We start from the raw sequence: 20,398 nt of genomic DNA on the forward strand, positions 1-20,398 counted from the left end.
CTGATAGCCAGGTGTAGCGGTGGTAAGGATTCACTTCATGGTGCTGAAAAGAAAGCTCTGCTGTTGGGACATCTTTCTGTAGGCACTACCAGTTTGTGGGCACCGTTTGTCACCGTTATAGTGCAATTCATGTATTGTTTGGTGTTGTACTGTGTAGTGGCTTTACTGGCATGCATCTAAAAATATAGATTTTTAAGTTTGCCCCATCAAGATTTACGTGTTAAAATCGCCACTGACCGCCAAATCGCCACTGATCGCCAAAATCAACCATAACCCTTACCTAACCCTAACCTTAACCCTTACCTTAAAGGTGCAATATACAGAAATCGCCCCTCCATTTCCTCAATGCTCAAATTCAAATAGTTACCCTTATTTCAGTTTATGTGACCAAACAAGCAGGTTTGCGTAGATAATCATTGTAACATCTGAACTTCTGTGAAATATATTTTCCATAACCAAAAATATTGTATTTTCAGTTGTTTGAAGCTGGTGTAGAAAAACCTAAAGTAAAAGATGCAATAACTAAACTTAAAAACAGAAGCATAAAAACAGCGCACATAGAACAGATATAGCGCTTGTTAGACTTGCTTTCTATGAGAATGACACATTTATAACTCACATTTCTATGTGAATTTGGTCGGGTTGCCCAAAAATGTGAATATTTCAGCTTTAACGTCATAGCGTCATAAACGTGATTTGTCCTGTGTTTTATATATACCACTATGAGGATGGAATAATACTGTGAAATTGTGAAAAAAGACAATCAAATCAAATTGTATTAGTCACATGCGCTGAATACAACAGGTGTAGATCTTACAGTGAAATGCTTTCTTATGGGCCCCTAACCAACAATGCAGTTAAAAAAAAGGATAAAAATAAGAAACAAAAGTAACAAGTAATTAAAGAGCAGCAGTAAAATAATAATAGCGAGACTATATACAGGGGGGTACCTGTACAGAGTCAATGTGTGGGGGCACCGGTTAGTTGAGGTAATATGTACATGAAGGTAGAGTTATTAAAGTGACTATGTATAGAGAATAACAACAGAGAGTAGCAACGGTATAAAAGAGGGGGGGCAATGCAAATTAGGTGTTCAGGAGTCTTATGGCTTGGGGGTAGAAGCTGATTAGAAGCCTCTTAGACCTAGACTTGGCGCTCCGATACCGCTTACCGTGCGGTAGCAGAGAGAACAGTCTATGACCCTGGTGGCTGGAGTCTTTGACAATTTTTAGGGCCTTCCTCTGACACCGCCTGGTATAGAGGTCCTGGATGGCAGGAAGCTTGGCCCCAGTGATGTACTGAGTCATTCGCACAACCCTCTGTAGTGCCTTGCGGTCGGAGGCCGAGCAGCTGCCATACCAGGCAGTGATGCAACCAATCAGGATGCTCTCGATGGTGCAGCTGTAGAACCTTTGAGAATCTGAGAACCCATGCCAAATCTTTGATAATGCCCTTTTAGTGTAAGAGCTGTTTGAAAAGGCTGCCTGAAATGTCTGCCTGTTTTGGTGGGGTGGAGTTTTGGCCTGCCTGGTGACATCACCAGTCAGTAAATTAGCTAATAGACCAATAAGAAAGAGAATTCGATACCTCTATGCCAATAATAGCTAGTTTTCAGTTTTCCCCTCCCGACTTAGACCACTCCCAGACAGTCCTAGAAAATTATTTATTGAGAAATTTCTCTTTGCAATTAAAGAAGCTATTTTTGTTTATTTTTGACCATTTTAGTAAAAAACTATCATAGTAAGGTACTTAATTGTTACCCAGAAATGATATGATGTTGACATAAAAACAGCTGCATTGGACATTTAACCGTTTTCAATTTCAACTTCAATGGGGTGATGATCAGAGTTGGGACATCCCAAGGATTCCACTTAGACTTTTCCATGCTTTTATACTTTCTGCATGTCTCCACTAATTAAGGTCCCCTGAGAAACACTGACCAAAACATTGGATATGCCACAGTTGTATAACCACAGAAGCATTAGACAATTATTTAGTGTGTGATTTCATTTAATAGTTTTGACAGATTTGAGGGATATTTAAAAACGTCTTCTCCCTGGATTTATTGTGTGGCAACAGCTGTGTCGGTAAAGATGATGATGATGATGCTGACTATCAGGCAGAAGCTGGATAATGCAGAAAGGTGTACATCGTTGTACACTAGGTGGCGCTCTTGTGTCTTTTCCTTTATCAATTTTAAATGGTTCTTCAGCAACAGCTGTGTACTTGCTGTAAAGGCCAATTGTGGTACATCAACACTTATAAAACATAAGTGTTGTTTTCTTTTCATCATCTAGTTTAGGGACAACATTATAAGCAAGTAAGTTCTAGAAGTTAATAATACACCTTTAGAGTTATTCGTTGCTTCATACATTTGTATATATTTGTATATACGAGTATATTTTAAGAGTGACGCGATAGGAATGGTCTGTTTTATGCCTGTCTAGCACAGAGACAATGCCCTCCACAGTGGATGCTGGTACATATGATATGTTGATGGAAGACAAATAGACAGATCTTATGTTCATATACACGTTTTTTTTTTTTACCAATCTGTGTTTATTTTTGCAACATTATGTTTGTTTAGATTGTGTGGGAAAATGGTCCCTTGTTCAATGCAGAATTATGCAACCCTAGTCTCTGTCTTGGTGTCTGGACGCCTTGCATTCGCAGGCCCATCACTGGGCCACATCCTCATAGGCCTCTTCATATTCATTGCCATACAATAATCACAGATCAACAGGGCGGAAGTTCCCAAGTGAAACCCATTCTGACACATTGTTTTTGGGGCAGAATTCCTGTGGATTTTACAGTGGTGAGTTTTGGGTATCATTTATGATTTTACTAGAACAGGGGGTTAAAAAATCAATTCTGCTCAAAACCCAAATGAGAAATTGACCAATGTTTCCATGACCCAAATCGCACTGCAACTACCAAAATGAAGAAGAATAATTGTGTTTTTGGATGTATTCTCATAACTCACGGCCCACCTCTCACATGCTCTGGGCCCACTTTGGTTCCCAACCCATAGTTTACGAAAACAAGTACTAGACAATCAAACACGTAATTAAGGCAAACAAAAACAAGCAATTACCCACAGATCTGTTAATAGATTGAAGCTCTTGAAAAATATTCTGTTTGTTAGACAATGACATTTGATTAAGTTTGTGCCAAACACTCAAATATGTGCAGAGGATTTTGGTTGTTTGTTTTTAAGTCGATTATGTTCACTGATACCCCATCTCTGCAGCCGCCAGCCAATCACAGTCATAACCAATGGTACTACATGTTCTCTGTTCTCTCCAACACTGTTCTCTCCTTCCTGAAGTCCCCCATTACTGCAAGACCCATCAATCACACCAATTTACTCAAGATGAAAGAAAGATGATTTAAACATCACCGTGCAATTGCGTTGTAAAATCACCACTGTATTTCAAAATGTGAGAAGACAGATTTATGCATGTTTCTCAATACGTTGTCAATAGTACTTAAAGAGCCAATTGGCATGTGTTATTCTGTTGAACGAGATTTCAGTCTCGTTCAACAATTAAAAATTGATTTAACCTTTATTTAGCTTGGAGTCTTGGAGGTGTTTCCTGACTGACTCCACATTTGGTTAATGATGTTTGTCCCCCATGAGACACTGTAGCCTATTTCACTTCCTCAAAATCCCCAGAATGAATGTAAGATAACTCAAGAAATCTGTAATACATTTTGATGTTTTTGCAGTGGATGTTTTAGTTGCACAATTTTACATCTAAGGTGTTTTTGGTGCAGTATTTCTCAAGTAAAAAAATTTGCTAAATGTTGTCTGTCAACAAAGTCGGAGTTGCTGGGCAGGTCTGTCTCAAGGTCTATGCTATTGGATAGAACGCAATCACTGTAGCTGTTCACCACATGTTAGTGGGCAAATGGACATCATCAAATCAAAACCTAAACTCTGATTTAGACCAGACTGACTTTATGACCAAAATGATCCTATGTACACTTTGTAGTCAATTTTGAGACTAGAATAACTGTTTCTGACTCATATCAATGCCACATAGGCCGTTTTCAAAGGGATTTGTTGCTTTTAAAGGCAGTCACTCTTTATTAAGGCCATGCAGTGCATGATGCCAGGCAGGAAGTAATTACAGCATCACTAAGAGGTCATTCCCATCTCCAAGCCTGTACTGTGTGCTGAAGAGATTGTCAAGTGGACTTAGAGGGGTTTACATTTCACATTCACTTTTGACATACAATTAGCCATACGAGCCAGCACAACATCCAAAGCAAACCTTATGTCTCACCAGTAAAACACAAGTTGTGTTCGAATACCCTTACTGACATACGGTATACTACATACTTAATGAGTATACACTACATACTATATACTATTATTTCATTTTAGTATACTGTAAACGAATAGTACCCTTTCCGTTGAGCGTACTAGCGCTTCACCTGTCAACCGGAAGTTGATGCTGTTGCTATGCAACCTCTTGCTAGGTAGTTAACATAACAAATGATCAGTTAAACATTTTACGACTTCGGGTGTGTTCACTTGTAAATTCAGAGCGTTCCGCTCTCGGAGTGCACACTGGACGTTTTGGCCAAGGTGTCACGACTTCCACCAAAGGTAGTTCCTTTCCTTGCTCTGCGGGTCGGAGTAGCAGGTCTACTAGCCATCACCGATCCCTTTTTCCTTTTCTGTTTGTTTTGTTTTTGGTTCTTTTCACACATGGTTTCATTTGCCTTCATTTCTGTGTGTATATATTTACCCTGTTGCCTGCCTAGGTTTGTGCGGGATTATTATTTTATTGTGATGTAGCTCGGTGAGGTTATGCCCTATTTCTTGTTTTCACAGATTTTTAAGAGTGTTATTGTCGGAGCTTTGTTGTTCCTCCATGCGTCTGTACGGATTCTCTGTTGTCGAGTGCGCTTTACTTTTTTGATTGTAACATACCGGTGTTGGTGGACTTGCCAATTAAAGTACGTTTCTCAGACATCTCTGCTCTCCTGCGCCTGACTCTTTCACCTACCTCCTAATGCAACATTATCACACAAGGAGTAGGGTTGATTTGAGCGTTCTGACTTTACAATGGCAGTCAAGCACCCAAGCTAACTGGCTAACTTGCTAGCTACTTCCAGACACAAATGAGACCACTCTGACCATTTTACTCGCCCTAGCAGAGCTGGTTAGGCAGTTTTAATATTATCCAGGGCATTGGTGGCTGTAACTGTGCTGCTGGCAACAATTTAATTACGCTTTTTTGTCGAAGTGTACTGACATCGGCCATATTCAACGGGTGTGGAGCTCTCATAAATTCATTATTCTGCGCTCTGGTACTCTCAGACGAGAGTGCATTGAGAACGCACAACGACTATACTATTTAGCTAAGCTAAGAATGATGGGAATAATCAAGTCAATAATTGTTGGATAGTTAGCCTATAGTTAATATAGTGGAAAGTTTGATGTATAAGTAGCTAGCTAACAACATATCGGTACATACTGCTGTAATGATATGCTATGTGGTTCGTAAGGACAGTGTAGCTAACAAATTGTCAGCCAACGTAACCTGGAAGGTAACTTGTTTGAAAAGTCATTACTTTATTACATTGCTTAACATTTGTCATAATTAGTTAAAGCAATGAATTTGTATCTGCTCTCGTCGGACTTCGGCTGCATATTTTCCGCCATTTTCTTCAAATCTGAAAACAATGTGAAGCCATGCCCATTTCCTGAAGAATTGCATTATGGGCCCTAAAGTACAGAAATAGTGTCCTCTGCGTGTATACTTCATATTTTGGCGAATTTAGTACGACATCCGGGAACTTTTGGCATACTAACTATATCCATACTATGACCAATAAGCATACTATATACTCAATTTACGTCACAAATAGTATGGTTAGTGCAGTTAGTATGAGTATTCGAACACAGTAACAGTCTGACTTTTTCTTTGTTTGGGTCTGTTGCTAGTACACTTTGTCATCATACACCATTCACCTCTCTCTCTCTCTCGCGCTCTCAATCTCTCTCTCTCAGGCCCCTCACTGGTGCAGTCACGGAGTTATTGGAGACTGTGTTTACAGATGGGATGGGAATGCTGGAAACATGACCGCATCCTGAATCTGTCTCTGTCTCCCCTGGTCCCACTGGACTCAACACTGTGGGACCAGCTGGAATCCCGTCTCCCCGGTGACCCAACAGTGTGACGAACCACGAGCCATCACCATGACGATGATTCCAGCAGGAAGTTGGATGCGCCTTAGGGCTGATTTCCTGCTTCTTCTCTGTGGTCCACCATCATTCCATCACAAAGATGGAGCAGCCTACACTTTGTAGCTCAGTTGGTATAGCATGGCAGTGGTAACGCCAGAATCGTGGGTTTGATTCCCAGGACTACCCATACATTATGTATAATGTATGCACGTGTGACTGTAAATCGCTTTGGATAATAGCGTCTGCTAAATAGCATATTACAGTTTTTCTCAATTGCTAAAACACTAAAACTCATTGGCTGAACAAAGTTCCCAGTTGCCTGGACTCATTTACCTAATTATGCAGTCTGTTGTCAATACCTTAAACCATTTCACATGGTAAAACACAATTTGCAGATCTCACTTAGACTTTTCAGGAAAACTCAAAACACATTCTCATTCTCAAAACACATTCTGCACTCTAATGCACATGTCATCCATACTGGTAAACACAAGTGGCAACAATCAAATACAAAAAGAGAATACATGTCATTGATTGAACACAACCACTCAAATTGATTTAACCTGTTTCAAATGGCACGACACAACCAATATAAGCCAGTTCAGAGAGCAAACAGGTTGTTGAAGGTGGGAAGGAGAAAGTCTGAGAATGGATAGAAGAAACAACGTGAGAGGACGAGGACGAGTGCGTATGCGAGGTGGGCGACGAGGAGGAGGAGGGCAAGAAAGAGGAAGAGGAGGAGGAAGAGGAAGAGGAAGACAAAGAGTGGAAATATCTGATGAAATTCGAGCAACAGTTAAAGACCATGTTCTTGTCCATGGACTGACAAAGAGGGAAGCAGGACTTAGAGTGCAACCCAATTTGAGCCGATTTTCTGTGTCCACCATAATAAGGACATTCAGAGAAGAGAACAGGTATAGGATACTACTGTCTTTTTGTAATTGCAAATTTACTGTACTACACTATATGCAGCTGTTTCAATAGACATGTGTAAAGTTAATCACTGTATGTATTGTACTGCATGAATATGTTTTGGAACTGCACAACTACTTTTTGTAGAATTGCAAGGCTGCCACATGCAGGTGGAAGGACAGCTATATTCACTCGGAAGCAATAGGCCGTTATAGTTGACATGGTCCTTCAAGATAATGCAATACGACTCAGAGAAATCCAGGAACGAGTGATACAAGACAACACACACTTCCAGGGAATCGACAGTGTGAGCATTTCCACAATTGACCGTGTCCTCCATCGTAACAGGATGCGAATGAAACAAGTACACAGAGTACCTTTTGAGCGCAACTCACCAAGGGTGAAAGAACTGCGAGCTTAGTATGTGCAAGTAAGTGTACATTCAGAAACATTTACTGTAATCCAGATTGTCTACAGTACTAACACATACTATGTGAATGACATTACTCTTCAGTACATACAAGGTATGTGAATCAGAAGCCTAATTGTACTCTACAGTATAGCACTGTCTCTGTACATCTTACAAAATCCTACATACAGTATATTGAATTTCTACACAGACAATATTTGACTTGGAATCCTTGGACAGACCCCATGAGTTCATCTTTGAACATGATTCGACAGCGGGCCATTGTTGAAGTCCCTGGTCAACGAGGTGGTAATGTCACAATCTGTGCTGCTATCAGCAACCATGGTGTTCTACATCACCATGTTACACTCGGGCCATATAACACACAGCACCTTCTAAGATTTATTGCCAATCTAAGAGATATTTTATTTGAGCAGCAGGTTCAAGAGCAGCAGTGACAGAGCTAAATGAGAATCCCATTCCCACCTATGTGTTAGTGTGGGACAATGTCAGTTTCCACCGAGGTGCTCAGCTAAGGGAATGGTTTAACATCAATGGGCAGTTTATGAACTTGTACCTCCCTCCATACTCGCTTTTCCTGAATCCGATTGAGGAATTTTTCTCCTCTTGGAGATGGAAAGTGTATGATAGACAACCATACACCAGAGTAAATCTGCTGCAAGCCATGGATTTAGCCTGTGGTGATATAGGTGAGGAATCATGTCAGGGCTGGATACGGCACACAAGAAGCTTCTTCCCCCGTTGCCTCAGGAGGGACAATATTGCTTGTGATGTTGACAAAGTGCTCTGGCCTGACCCAGCCCAAAGACAAGAAGCACATTGATCACGTTTACTCCTTTGATTTTTGTCCCTTTTAGTATTGTATACTGTAGTACAGTGCATTGTAGGCTGTATACTGTACAATGGACAAATTGTATGGCCCTGAACATTGTGCTTTCCATTTATTAACAGTACTGACTGCTCAATAGATTTTGACTGGTTGCAGGTTCATATCAACAAAGAACAAGAATTACAGTATCACAGAGACAAAGGACAAGTGTGTGAGATGCAGGGTACAGTACTGTAAAAATAGGGGAACAAGGAGGAGGAAGAACAAAAAACTAAATTGCGAAGAGCAAAGCAGAGTAGTATTTTCTGATCAATTTTGAGCTACTATGATAGAACGATGGAAAAATATGAATATTTTTTTAGATTAAAAATTGACTTCTCCCTGAGAATTGTATGTTTTGAACAATGTGTTTTCTATTTTTCGGTGTATTGTTTACTGACTGCTTGAGAGTGTATATCATTTTGATCACATTGTTTATGATTTGAGAGCAGTGTTTGATTTTGAACACAGGTAAAACTGTTTTGAGGTGAATGTTTCATTTTGCGAGAGGAGTCAGAGGTTATGTAAATAGTGCTTGAAGATGAGGTTTTGTGTTTAATGTTTTCAGGAAATGGAGCAAGGTTTCAGAAATTGTGTTTTAGCAATTGAGAAAAACTGTATTACAATATTATTAGATGTCAGATATCCCTGTGGCAGAACCCTTTGAAGAACCCTTTTGGGTTCCAAGTTTAACCCTCTGTGGAAAGGGTTCTACATGGAACCCAAAATGGTTCTTCAAGGGGTTCTCTCATGGGGATAGCCCAGTTGGGAACAGTGAGGCCTAAGGATTTATCTTTTCAATAATATTTCAATGATATTCTAATAATATTATTATTTTCAATGATATTCAGATTTAATCTCTTTAGTTTGTGTTGGAAAGGAAAGGGTTAACACAGAAGAGAAGAAAAAAAAGATCCAATCAGGATTTTTCTTTGATGGTCTCCGGGGAGATAAAAGAAGTGACTTGAAGGAGTCGGAGGTTCACTCCAAAAACTCCGCAGACGTGGTATTGTGGCCTACTGCAGCCGCTAGCTAGCTAGACCGTGAGAAAACTGCTACTCGCTATTGCGCACTGACCTGTCGGCCTTCTGGAAGGCAGACGATTCCATACGTTTTTGTAAAAACGGTCCCACCCATAAGTCAAACTGTGATTGGTTGATTCCACTGTCACTCAGAAATCCTGTCCTAATAAAGTTGAATGTAGGATGCCTTCTATCGACAGTGTCTTCAGAAAGTATTGATACACCTTGACTTGTTCCACAATTTGTTGTGTTACAGCCTGATTTTTCTCTCTCACCCATCTACACACAATAACCCATAGTGACAAAATGAAAACATATTTTTTGCAAATGTACTAATAATTGCTCAAATATTGCTAGACAGACATTTTCAAGCCTTGCAATAGGTTTTCAAGCGTCACCATGCTCAAAGGGATATTCAATGTCTGCTTTTTTTGCCCATTTACCAATAGGTGCCCTTCTTTGCAAGGCATTGGAAAACATCCCTGGTCTTTGTGGTTGAATCTGTGTTTGAAATTCACTGCTCAACTGAGGGATCTTACAGATAATTGTATGTGTGGGGTACAGAGATGAGGTAGTCATTCAAAAATCATGTTAAACACTATTATTGCACACAGAGTGAGTCCATGCAGCTTATTATGTGACTTGTTAATCAAATCTTTTCTCCGGAAATTATTTAGACTTGCCATAACAAAGGGGTTGAAAACTTATTGACTCAAGACATTTTTTATTAATTAGCAAAAATGTTTAAAAACACAATTACACTTTGACATTATGGGGCATTGTGTGTAGGCCAGTGACACAAAATCTCAACGTAATAAATGCCTTAATTCAGGCTGTAACATAACAAAATGTGGAAAAGGTCAATACTATTTGAAGGCACTGTAGCTTCTGAGGCCCTAGCCAATGGCTGTTTTTGTATTCTTATGATTGGGACCTACTTGCTTTGTGTAGATTTTTTTAGTTTTGTTTGGTATTACGTGTTGGAAGATTTTTTTTCCCACACTGAAGGCCTACGTCCAATAGCCATGGTTCGCCACTGCGTAAAACCCTTTTAGGTTTTAGGTATAACCTTTTTTCTAAGAGTGTACAGTCTGTCTTGATGTTATGTTGCTTCCAAGGTCTCTGCTAATGCTCTTCTACATTTGTACAAAATTATATTACATTTTGCCCATACAGCGCATTTAGCTAATTTAATTATGCTGCAGTAGTTTATGTGTCGGGGGGCTAGGGTCAGTTTGTTATAACTGGAGTACTTCTCCTGTCTTATCCGGTGTCCTGTGTGAATTTAAGTATGCTCTCTCTAATTCTCTCTGAGGACCTGAGCCCTAGGACCATGCCTCAGGACTACCTGGCATGATGACTCCTTGCTGTTCACAGTCCACCTGGCCGTGCTGCTGCTCCAGTTTCAACTGTTCTGCCTGCGGCTATGGAATACTGACCTGTTCACCGGATGTGCTACCTGTCCCAGACCTGCTGTTTTCAACTCTCTAGAGACAGCAGGAGTGGTAGAGATACTCTTAATGATTGGCTATGAAAAGCCAACTGACATTTACTCCTGAGGTGCTGACTTACTGCACCCTCAACAACTACTGTGATTATTATTATTTGACCATGCTGGTCATTTATGAACATTTGAACATCTTGGCCATGTTCTGTTATAATCTCCACCCGGCACAGCCAGAAGAGGACTGGCCACCCCTCATAGCCTGGTTCCTCTCTAGGTTTCTTCCTAGGTTTTGGCCTTTCTAGGGAGTTTTTCCTAGCCACCGTGCTTCTACACCTGCATTGCTTGCTGTTTGGGGTTTTAGGCTGGGTTTCTGTACAGCACTTTGAGGTATCAGCTGATGTAGAAGGGCTATATAAATACATTTGATTTGAATAGGAACCACCAAACTAGATCACAATGAAGCAGGCAGAAATAATTAAGCAATTTATATTACTGGCTAAAGGTTTCATTCTAACATGTCATATTAAATAGAAAAATACATATTCTGCTATATGTACAGTACCAGTAAAAAGTTTGGACACACCTACTCATTCAAAGGTTTTTCTTAATTTTTTACTATTTTCTACATTGAAGAATAATAGTGAAGACATCAAAACTATGAAATAACACATATGGAATCATGTAGTAACCAAAAAGTGTTAAACAAATCAAACTATATTTTCTATTTTAGATTCTTCAAAGTAGCTACCCTTTGCCCTGAAGACAGGTTTGCACACTCTTGGCATTCTCTCAACCAGCTTCATGAGGAATGCTTTTCCAACAGTCTTGAAGGAGTTCCCACATATGCTGAGCACTTGCTGGCTGCTTTTCCTTCACTCTGCGGTCCAACTCATCCACAACCATCCCAATTTGGTTGAGGTCGGGTGATTGTGGAAGCCAGGTTATCTGATGCAGCACACCATCACTCTCCTTCTTGTTCAATATTGCCCTTACACAGCCTGGAGGTGTGTTTTGGGTCATTGTCCTGTTGAAAAACAAATTATAGTCCCACTAAGCGCAAACCAGATAGGATGGCGTATCGTTGCAGAATGCTGTGGTAGCCATGCTGGTTGTGCTTTGACTTCTAAATAAATCACAGACAGTGTCACCAGCAAAGTCCTCCATGCTTCACAGTGGGAACCAAACATACTCTGCGTCTCACAAAGACACAGAGGTTGGAACCAAAAAATCTCAAATTTGGACTCATCAGATCAAAGGATAGAATTCCTCTGGTCTAATGTCCATTGCGCGTGTTTCTTGGCCCAAGCAAGTATCTTTTTCTTATTGGTGTCCCTTAATAGTGGTTTCTTTGCAGCAATTCGACCATGAAGGCCTGATTCACAGTCTCCTCTGAACAGTTGATGTTGAGATGTGTTTGTTACTTGAACTCTGTGAAGCATTTATTTGGGCTGCAATTTCTGAGACTTGTAACTCTAATGAACTTATCCTCTGCAGCAGAGGTAACTTTGGGTCTTCCTTTCCTGTGGCGGTCCTCATGAGAGCCAGTTTCATCATAGCACTTGATGGTTTTTGTGACTGCACTTGAAGAAACGTTCAAAGTTCTTGAAATGTTCTGCATTGACTGACCTTCATGTCTTGATGGACTGTCCTTCATGTAATGATGGACTGTCCTTTCTCTTTGCTTATTTGACCTGGTCTTGCCATAATATGGAGTTGTTTTTTATGCAAATAGAGCTATCTTCTGTATACCACCCCTACCTTGTCACAACACAACTAATAGGCTCAAACATTTTGAAGGAAATACATTCCACAAATTAACTTTTAACAAGGCCCATCTGTTAATTGAAATACATTCCAGGTGACTACTTCATGAAGCTGGTTGAGATAATGCCAAGAGTGTGCAAAGCTGTCATCAAGGGAAAGGGTGGAGAATCTCAAATATAACAGATATTTTGATTTATTTAACACTTTTTTGGTTACTACATGATTCCATATGTGTTACTACATCGTTTTGATGTCTTCTGCTATTCTACAATGTAGAAAATAGAACAAATAAAGAAAAACCCTGGAATGAGTAGGTGTATCCAAACTTTTGACTGGTACTGTGAATATTTTATACTTAAAATTATTCCACATTTCAGTTATGTAAAGAGAAGGTATTCTAGTTGGATATCAGATTTCATGGAATGGATATGAACATGAAACCTTTGATGAAAAGAATGGACATCTGTTGAAAATAACAGTTTCCATAAATACAGGACTGTTATCTTTTGCCAGAATCCTCTCAACAGCACGTGTCAGAAACCAAAACTCTGGAGTATATTGATGTGCGAGACTCAAGCCACATTTTTGTTTTACAGAGGATACCACAAAATACTGTGGTAAAGAAGATGATGATCGTGTGAATGAAAACGCCAGCACAATGAGATAGTAATTACATAAGAGGTTATTTGTAGCTCTGCCTGAAAATTCACAGTATCACACGTCACTGCTTTCAATGTATTCACTGTGTATCATTGTGATAGAATAAACAGTATCTTACTGTACCATACAAATGAATGTGTTCATTTGGATAAAAGCTTACAGTAATTTCAAGCTTGGGTTCATCAGCGAGTAATATAGTATACCAATGATAATTTGCATGACAATCCAAATGTACAGTAGTAATGCACGACAAAGGTCATTACTCACAGTGTTAGTTATTTCTGATTGATATAGGACAATTGGGGCACACTAACACCTTGTCTTATCACTGAGGATATCAATCAAACGAAATGCCTGGAGATACTTTCTCTTATTTTGTGTCAGTGTCAAGCCAGTGATTTGGTTTGTGGGAAACGTCAGAGGAAATTTCAGTTCAGAATGAACATGGGTTTATGATGCCAATGAATTAGCAAGGGAAAGCCTTGTTTCTGCAGTTTGTGTTTTATCTGTAGGTTGGCAGGATGCATTGGAGAGACCTGTTTGTGGTAAGATGCAGTGTGATTTGTTTCCGCAGATTCTAAGCGGTGCTCACTAAAGCAAAGTGTGGGCTGTCATGCTAAGATTTCACAAGCGTAATTATAGAGAAAGGACTGTTTTGGTTACAGCATGGCCATTATTATATCTGATTAAGAGCCCTACGCCAACAACAACAACAACAAACATCAGTGGGCTAGGGCTGTGATATTTCACTGGTCGTTCTTTCCCAGAGTATTTCTGTGACAAGATCTCCTTCAGAAATAACATTTTGTACAGACTCCAGGCAAACCTAGTGTATGTCACTTGTTTAATCCTCCTCCTGAAGCTGCCACAATTAGGTGATTCAGAATCCATTTGAAGAAATAACTTCATCTAATTCAAATACTCATTCGTATTTCCATATTGTCATAACAAAGTAGGTCACGAGGCTCGCTTTAAACCCCTTAATATCAATGAAAACATAACCTGCCTCTCGGAGATAAGAAGCCCATTGTATTTGAACTATTGACCTTGATCCTTTCCATGTCATTGAGCAACAGCCTTAACCCATGGAGGCAGAGCGAGAGGCTGCAGATGACCCCAATCTGATCTGGGAAACATTTTACAGGCAGAGCTGTGATCACATCTGATTAGGAATCTCACCGGCTCATTAGTGGTGATGAGGGTGATAGCTGCCTTGCCCTGCTTACTTTAAATAGGCACATCATGCAGGACTTGCAATGCCAATGTAGTGTGGACCCAGATCACACTGCACTGTTTTCATTGGGAGGAGTTGTCTCCCTGACATCTCAACAACTACCACCCTGGAACAATGTGACAGTCCCATCGACACACCATCAATATCGTGGTCCGTCAGCCACAGGGCGGAGGGAAAACAATCCCCCCCCCCCCAGTGGAATTACCCATCATCCTCATTACTTTTATCTCCCTCACCAACTTCAAACATCAGCTATCTGAGCAGCTAACCGATCGCTGCAGCTGTACATAGTCTATTCGTAAATAGCCCACCCTTTTCACCTACCTCATCCCCATACTGTTTTTATTTATTTACTTTTCTGCTCTTCTGCACACCAATATCTCTACCTGTACATGACCATCTGATCATTTATCACTCCAGTGTTAATCTGCAAAATTGTAATTATTTGCCTACCTCCTCATGCCTTTTGCACACATTGTATATAGACCCCCCCTTTGTTTTCTACTGTGTTATTGACTTGTTAATTGTTTACTCCATGTGTAACTCTTTGTTGTATGCTCACACTGCTATGCTTTATCTTGGCCAGGTCGCAGTTGCAAATGAGAACTTGTTCTCAACTAGCCTACCTGGTTAAATAAAGGTGAAATAAAAAAATAAAAAAATAAAATAAAATTATCACATCAGTGAATGGTGTGAAAGTCATTTGGAGTTTTATGTCTGATTTTCGGATATGACAGACAAGACCCAAGAAATGTTGATGGGGACATTAATCATAAGTGTTTGTTATTCTATCTATTCAAATAGGCACCAACTGCAAGACAACCTACAGTAGTTTCAAGAGTATGACAATGAACATTGAAGATGGACACACCACTATTATCAGGTCCATGGTCAACACACTAATGCTTTTACGGCAACACATCAACCATAAAGTTGACCCCCCTTGGTTTCCTGACATTATATTTGTTCAAAGTACTGTTACAGCAGACACAACACAATTGAAACAATGATATAATTTATTTCCCAGTGAAATTGTCGAACAAAACAAGTATTATTGTGCTTCACTCTCCGGCTGACAGAACACATTTGGGATTTTTGGAGCTGTTACGAGGCATCTGGAGCTCATTGAAAGAGAAATGTAAACATGTCGAATCCATGGTTAGATAACCTTGTCCCAACTAGAACACAAACCTACTATAGATCACGAGGAGGAGAAAGAAACCGTTTGATGGCAAACATCCTTTGTTTCACATTGCATCACATCTATGCCACTGAACATACTATAGTCTTTCTTACGGCTGTCACAATGTACCCATGGTCCATCTTGATTTGATTATATTTGTCTATATCAAACACATTTCAATCACAGTTTAACATATGAGGTACATAATATGAGGTGTCATCCCCAAAACTAATAAAACAGCTAAAACATTACACATAATAAAACCTCTCCCATTTTCTATGCAACATAAACTGACCCACTTCCTCATAGTCTTGGGTTTTTCTCATGGCGGATCAGGATGGCTGTTCATTTCTTAACACTGAGTATGGTCATCTGAAGACACTCCTCTTTGAGGGCCACCAGCTCTGTCTTGTAGGTGCTGGCCTTGACCTCGCTGTACAGGCCCAGCTGCTTTTTGGTGGACAGTGGTGTCTCCAAGGTGAAAGATCCGGCTGCCAGTGCATCAGCTGGCGCGGGCGAGTTCCGCTTGAAGACACCCAGCAGGGTGGTGAGCGCGTGACCGACGTCATGTCGTGCGCCCTCGTTAACAAAACAGTAGAGGATGGGGTCAGCCACACAGTTCAGGCTGGTGAGCGCCAGCGCCACATGGTAGGCTGCAAACAGGTCCTCCTCTGCGCCACAGTCGCAGGGCTTCTGGAGGAAGAGGATGCTGCGACACAGCAGGAGCAAGTGGTATGGCCCGAAGCACAGCAATACGATCAGGATTAGACTCAGCGCCAGGCGCTTGATCTTCGCCTTCTCGTGACACTCCGTGGACACATTGCCGCGCACCGCCCGCAGAATGCCCCGGTACGCACCCAGCATGATCAGCCAGGGCACCAGGAAACCCAGAAAGGTCCGGTAAAGGTTCATGCCCGCCACCCAGTCTTGCATAGGGTACTTCTCGAAGCAGAAGGTGTGGTTGAAACGGTCCTGGAAGAGCTCGTCGTGGAAGAGTGGCGCAGAATTGGCCACTATCTCGATGGTCCACACCACGGAACTGACCAGCACGGCAGTTTTCACCCGCCGGACCTTGGCGAACTTGAGCGGGTAGGCCACGGCCAGGTATCGGTCGATGGAAATGCAGCAGAGGAAGGCGATGCTGACGTAGATGTTGGTGTAGAAGATGAAGCCGAAGAGCTTGCAGGAATTCTGGCCATGAATCCAGTCGTCGTGCTGGAGGAAGTAGTCGATCCATAGGGGCAGGGTGCCGATGTAGAGGAGGTCAGCCAAGGAGAGGTTGATCAAGTAGATGCCCAGCTCGTTTTTCTGCTTCACCTGCAAGTAAGCTGCCCACAGAGCCATGCAGTTGGTCGGCAGGCCCAGGACGATGACAATGATGTACAGCGTAGGCTGGAAGTACTGGTCGATCTTCGAGTCCACATTACAGAAGGAAATGTTGCACATTGTCCTCATATTCTGTAGGTGCATTGTTTATTTTGTGACTAAGCGTTTAAAGGGACGGGACAATCCAACATGTTGTTGTTAATGAGAAGGAAAGAGGGAAAACGACATTCCGTTAAGTGACGTTTCCTTTTTGTTGTTGAGTAATTCCTTAAATCCAGGCCTGAAAGCACACTTTCTCTCCAGATGGGCTTCACATGTAAAACAGACGTTTCCCATTTCACGGCTGGTCCCACACCTTTTTCTAATGAGGAAGAAGATGAGAGAAAAAAAAAGTGGTGAAATAAAACCCCTCTTATGAACAAAGAGCCAGGCCTCCACTCCGGCACAAGGACATCATAAATCTTGGAGAGATTATTGTCCAAGGTCTGTCGCTAGCTGTGGAGAGGGAGGTGGGAGGTTGATGGGGTGTAGGGGGATGAGAACTCTTCTGCTGGATGAGAGCTCTTCAAACGCCAAAGAACACACCCTTCCTCCAAGACTGTCACTGACGATCCGTGCCACGCACACAGCAGCAGCAGGCGATCTGTTAACTCAGGCCTCTTCGTCACTGCCCATCTAAAACAGAAGAAAGGAGAGTGTGTGAGATAGTGTGTATTGCCCATTTCAATTAGTTTCAGTTTTCCAACCCAGTTAGTTGTTCACATACAGTTGATGTTTATGCACTTGGATTGAATGGTCAGATCCTTACTCTATATCAGCTTTCTGTACCTATTGTTTCTGGTATGTACTCTAACCTTGAACTTACAATACTCCTCGCCTCTGCTTGTTTTCATATTGAAGCCATTATTTTTTATTCTTAGATCATTCCAGTCTGACCAACAGTCTCTCACACTCGTATGTTTTCACTCATAGTGTATGCATTACACAAGAGTATAAAAACATATTTGATACGAAAGTATTTACTTTTCTAATGAAAACACAGCAATCACCGTAACCACAGTCCAAGGTTCTCCTTCTTGAACAGAAATACAGACGGACACAAGGGACAGTACTTTCTAATCCACCTGTCATGATTGGTCCAATTAGTCCCAATTCTGATGGAAACTACACCAATCCCTAGTAGTATAATATTCAGTGGTTTTGAACAGTAATTATGACCATGAAAGACACCATGCTAGTCTTTGTTGTGAAAGGAAGGATGGGCCACTCCTATGGTCACCGTGTCAAATGCAGTTCAATGATAACGATCCTTCTGATATTCAGCAGAATAACTGGGTTACAAAGCACGTAGTCAGCAAGCCATAATAAAAAGTGCTTAGCGTTACGGCTCCTGTTAGTACCCACAATAGGAGAGATACAATTACACAGTCATGGTGGCGAGGGACCAAAAATGTAAATCATTCTCATCGGTTCACAAGTACGCCCATGTGTACGTGTGTGTGTTTGTATGGGTACTGGCAAGTCGAGATGCACCCAGAGGATCGTTGAAAAACGTATTTTGTGAAAGTACAAAGTGAGGGCTTTTCGAATTCCAGGTCATGGGGTTTGGGTTGACAAATGCTCCAAGCAGCTTCCAGCGTCTCATGGACCTGGTGTTGTCTGATTTAGGGTGGACAACATGTTTGGTGTACTTAGATGACTTCATAGTGTTTGGTCGTACATTCCAAGAGCATGTGAAGCGTTTAGACAAGGTTTTCAGCAGATTGGAGCAGGCAGGACTTAAGGTGAAGCCATCTAAGTGCCACATGTTCAGGTCGCAGGTGAGCTACCTGGGACACATCATCTCGGGCTGAGGGAGTGTCCACTGACCCTATGAAAACAGAGACAGTCAGGTCATGGCCTAGCCTCAAGTCGCTGACAGAGGCAAGAAGCTTTCTAGGCCTGGCGTCATACTACAAGAGGTTCATAACAGATTTTGCAGCTATGACGGAGCCTTTGTACAGGTTAACAGATAAGGGGAAAAGTCCAAGCTTACCACATCCCCCATACTGGCTTTCCCGGGACCCAAATCTAGATTTCATCATGGATACCAACATGTGACACAGGCATAGGGGGCAGTCCTCTCCCAGAAATACAAGGGTAGAGAGAGAGAGAGAGTAGTAGCATATGCCAGTCGGGCACTGTCAAAAAAGGAGATGAAGTATTCAAATACGAAGAAGGAGCTTCTTGCTGTGGCAGTGTTTCCAACACTTTTTGCTGGAGAGGACATTTCTACTGAAAACTGATCACAGCTCACTGAGGTTGGCTAGGGACAGTTGGCGAGATGGTTGGAGAAACTGGGTCAGTTTGACTATGATATCGTCCACAGGCCAGGGAGACTGCACAGTAATGCTGATGGAGTGTGGACACAGCTGTCTCACAGGAGGCCACTGTCAATCTGAGAGCCATCGTAAACAAGCCTCAGGATGTCACCATTGAGCCTGTAGCTGGAGCTCAAACAAGCCAGGCAGGATCCAGAAATGCAGCTTTCCTTTTGGAAGCACAGGATAGAGACCCAGTGGTCTCCCAGTTAAAGACATGGAAAAAAAGAGGGTAGAGCAGAGCTCCCTGTGGAGTTGCAATCGGAGCCAAAGTTTAGGCCTTTCAAACAAGTGTGGGGGGCATTACATGTGAAAAATAAGGTGTTAAGAGTCAAAACTATGAGACAGATGACACCTGCCCGCCCGTCCAACATCCCTACTCTGGACGGTTCTGACTTAGAATATGTGGACAACTACAAATACCTAGGTCTCTGGTTAGACTGTAAACTCTCCTTCCAGACTCACATCAAACATCTCCAATCCAAAATTAAATCTAGAATTGGCTTCCTATTTCGCAAACAAAGCATCCTTCACTCATGCTGCCAAACATACCCTTGTAAAACTGACCATCCTACCGATCCTCGACTTCGGCGATGTCATTACAAAATAGCCTCCAATACCTTACTCAATAAATTGGATGCAGTCTATCACAGTGCCATCCGTTTTGTCACCAAAGCCCCATATACTACCCACCACTGCGACCTGTACGCTTTCGTTGACTGGCCCTCACTTCATACTCGTCGCCAAACCCACTGGCTCCAGGTCATCTACAAGATCCTGCTAGGTAAAGTCCCCCCTTTCCTCAGCTCGCTGGTCACCATAGCAGCACCCACCTGTAGCACGTGCTCCAGCAGGTATATCTCTATGGTCACTCCCAAAACCAATTCTTCGTTTGGATGCCTCTCCTTCCAGTTCTCTGCTGACAATGGCTGGAACAAACTACAAAAATCTCTGAAACTGGAAACACTTATCTCCCTCACTAGCTTTAAG

At 41.6% G+C, this 20,398-nt stretch overlaps 1 protein-coding gene across 2 annotated transcripts in view; it reads right to left on the reverse strand.

Moving 5' to 3' along the window:
- Window positions 1–15,537: 15,537 nt before the first annotated feature.
- LOC109905469 (G-protein coupled receptor 4-like) overlaps window positions 15,538–20,398 on the reverse strand; it is a 49,675-nt gene continuing 44,814 nt past the window's right edge. For both annotated transcript variants that reach the window (XM_031790500.1, XM_020502855.1), the window contains exon 2: window positions 15,538–17,723. In XM_031790500.1, the coding sequence (XP_031646360.1) occupies window positions 16,068–17,192 (1,125 nt within the window). In that variant the 5' untranslated portion in view covers window positions 17,193–17,723 and the 3' untranslated portion in view covers window positions 15,538–16,067. The remainder of the gene's footprint in view (window positions 17,724–20,398) is intronic.

This window comes from Oncorhynchus kisutch, linkage group LG15 (genome assembly GCF_002021735.2).
Source record: "Oncorhynchus kisutch isolate 150728-3 linkage group LG15, Okis_V2, whole genome shotgun sequence".
NCBI lineage: Eukaryota > Metazoa > Chordata > Actinopteri > Salmoniformes > Salmonidae > Oncorhynchus > Oncorhynchus kisutch.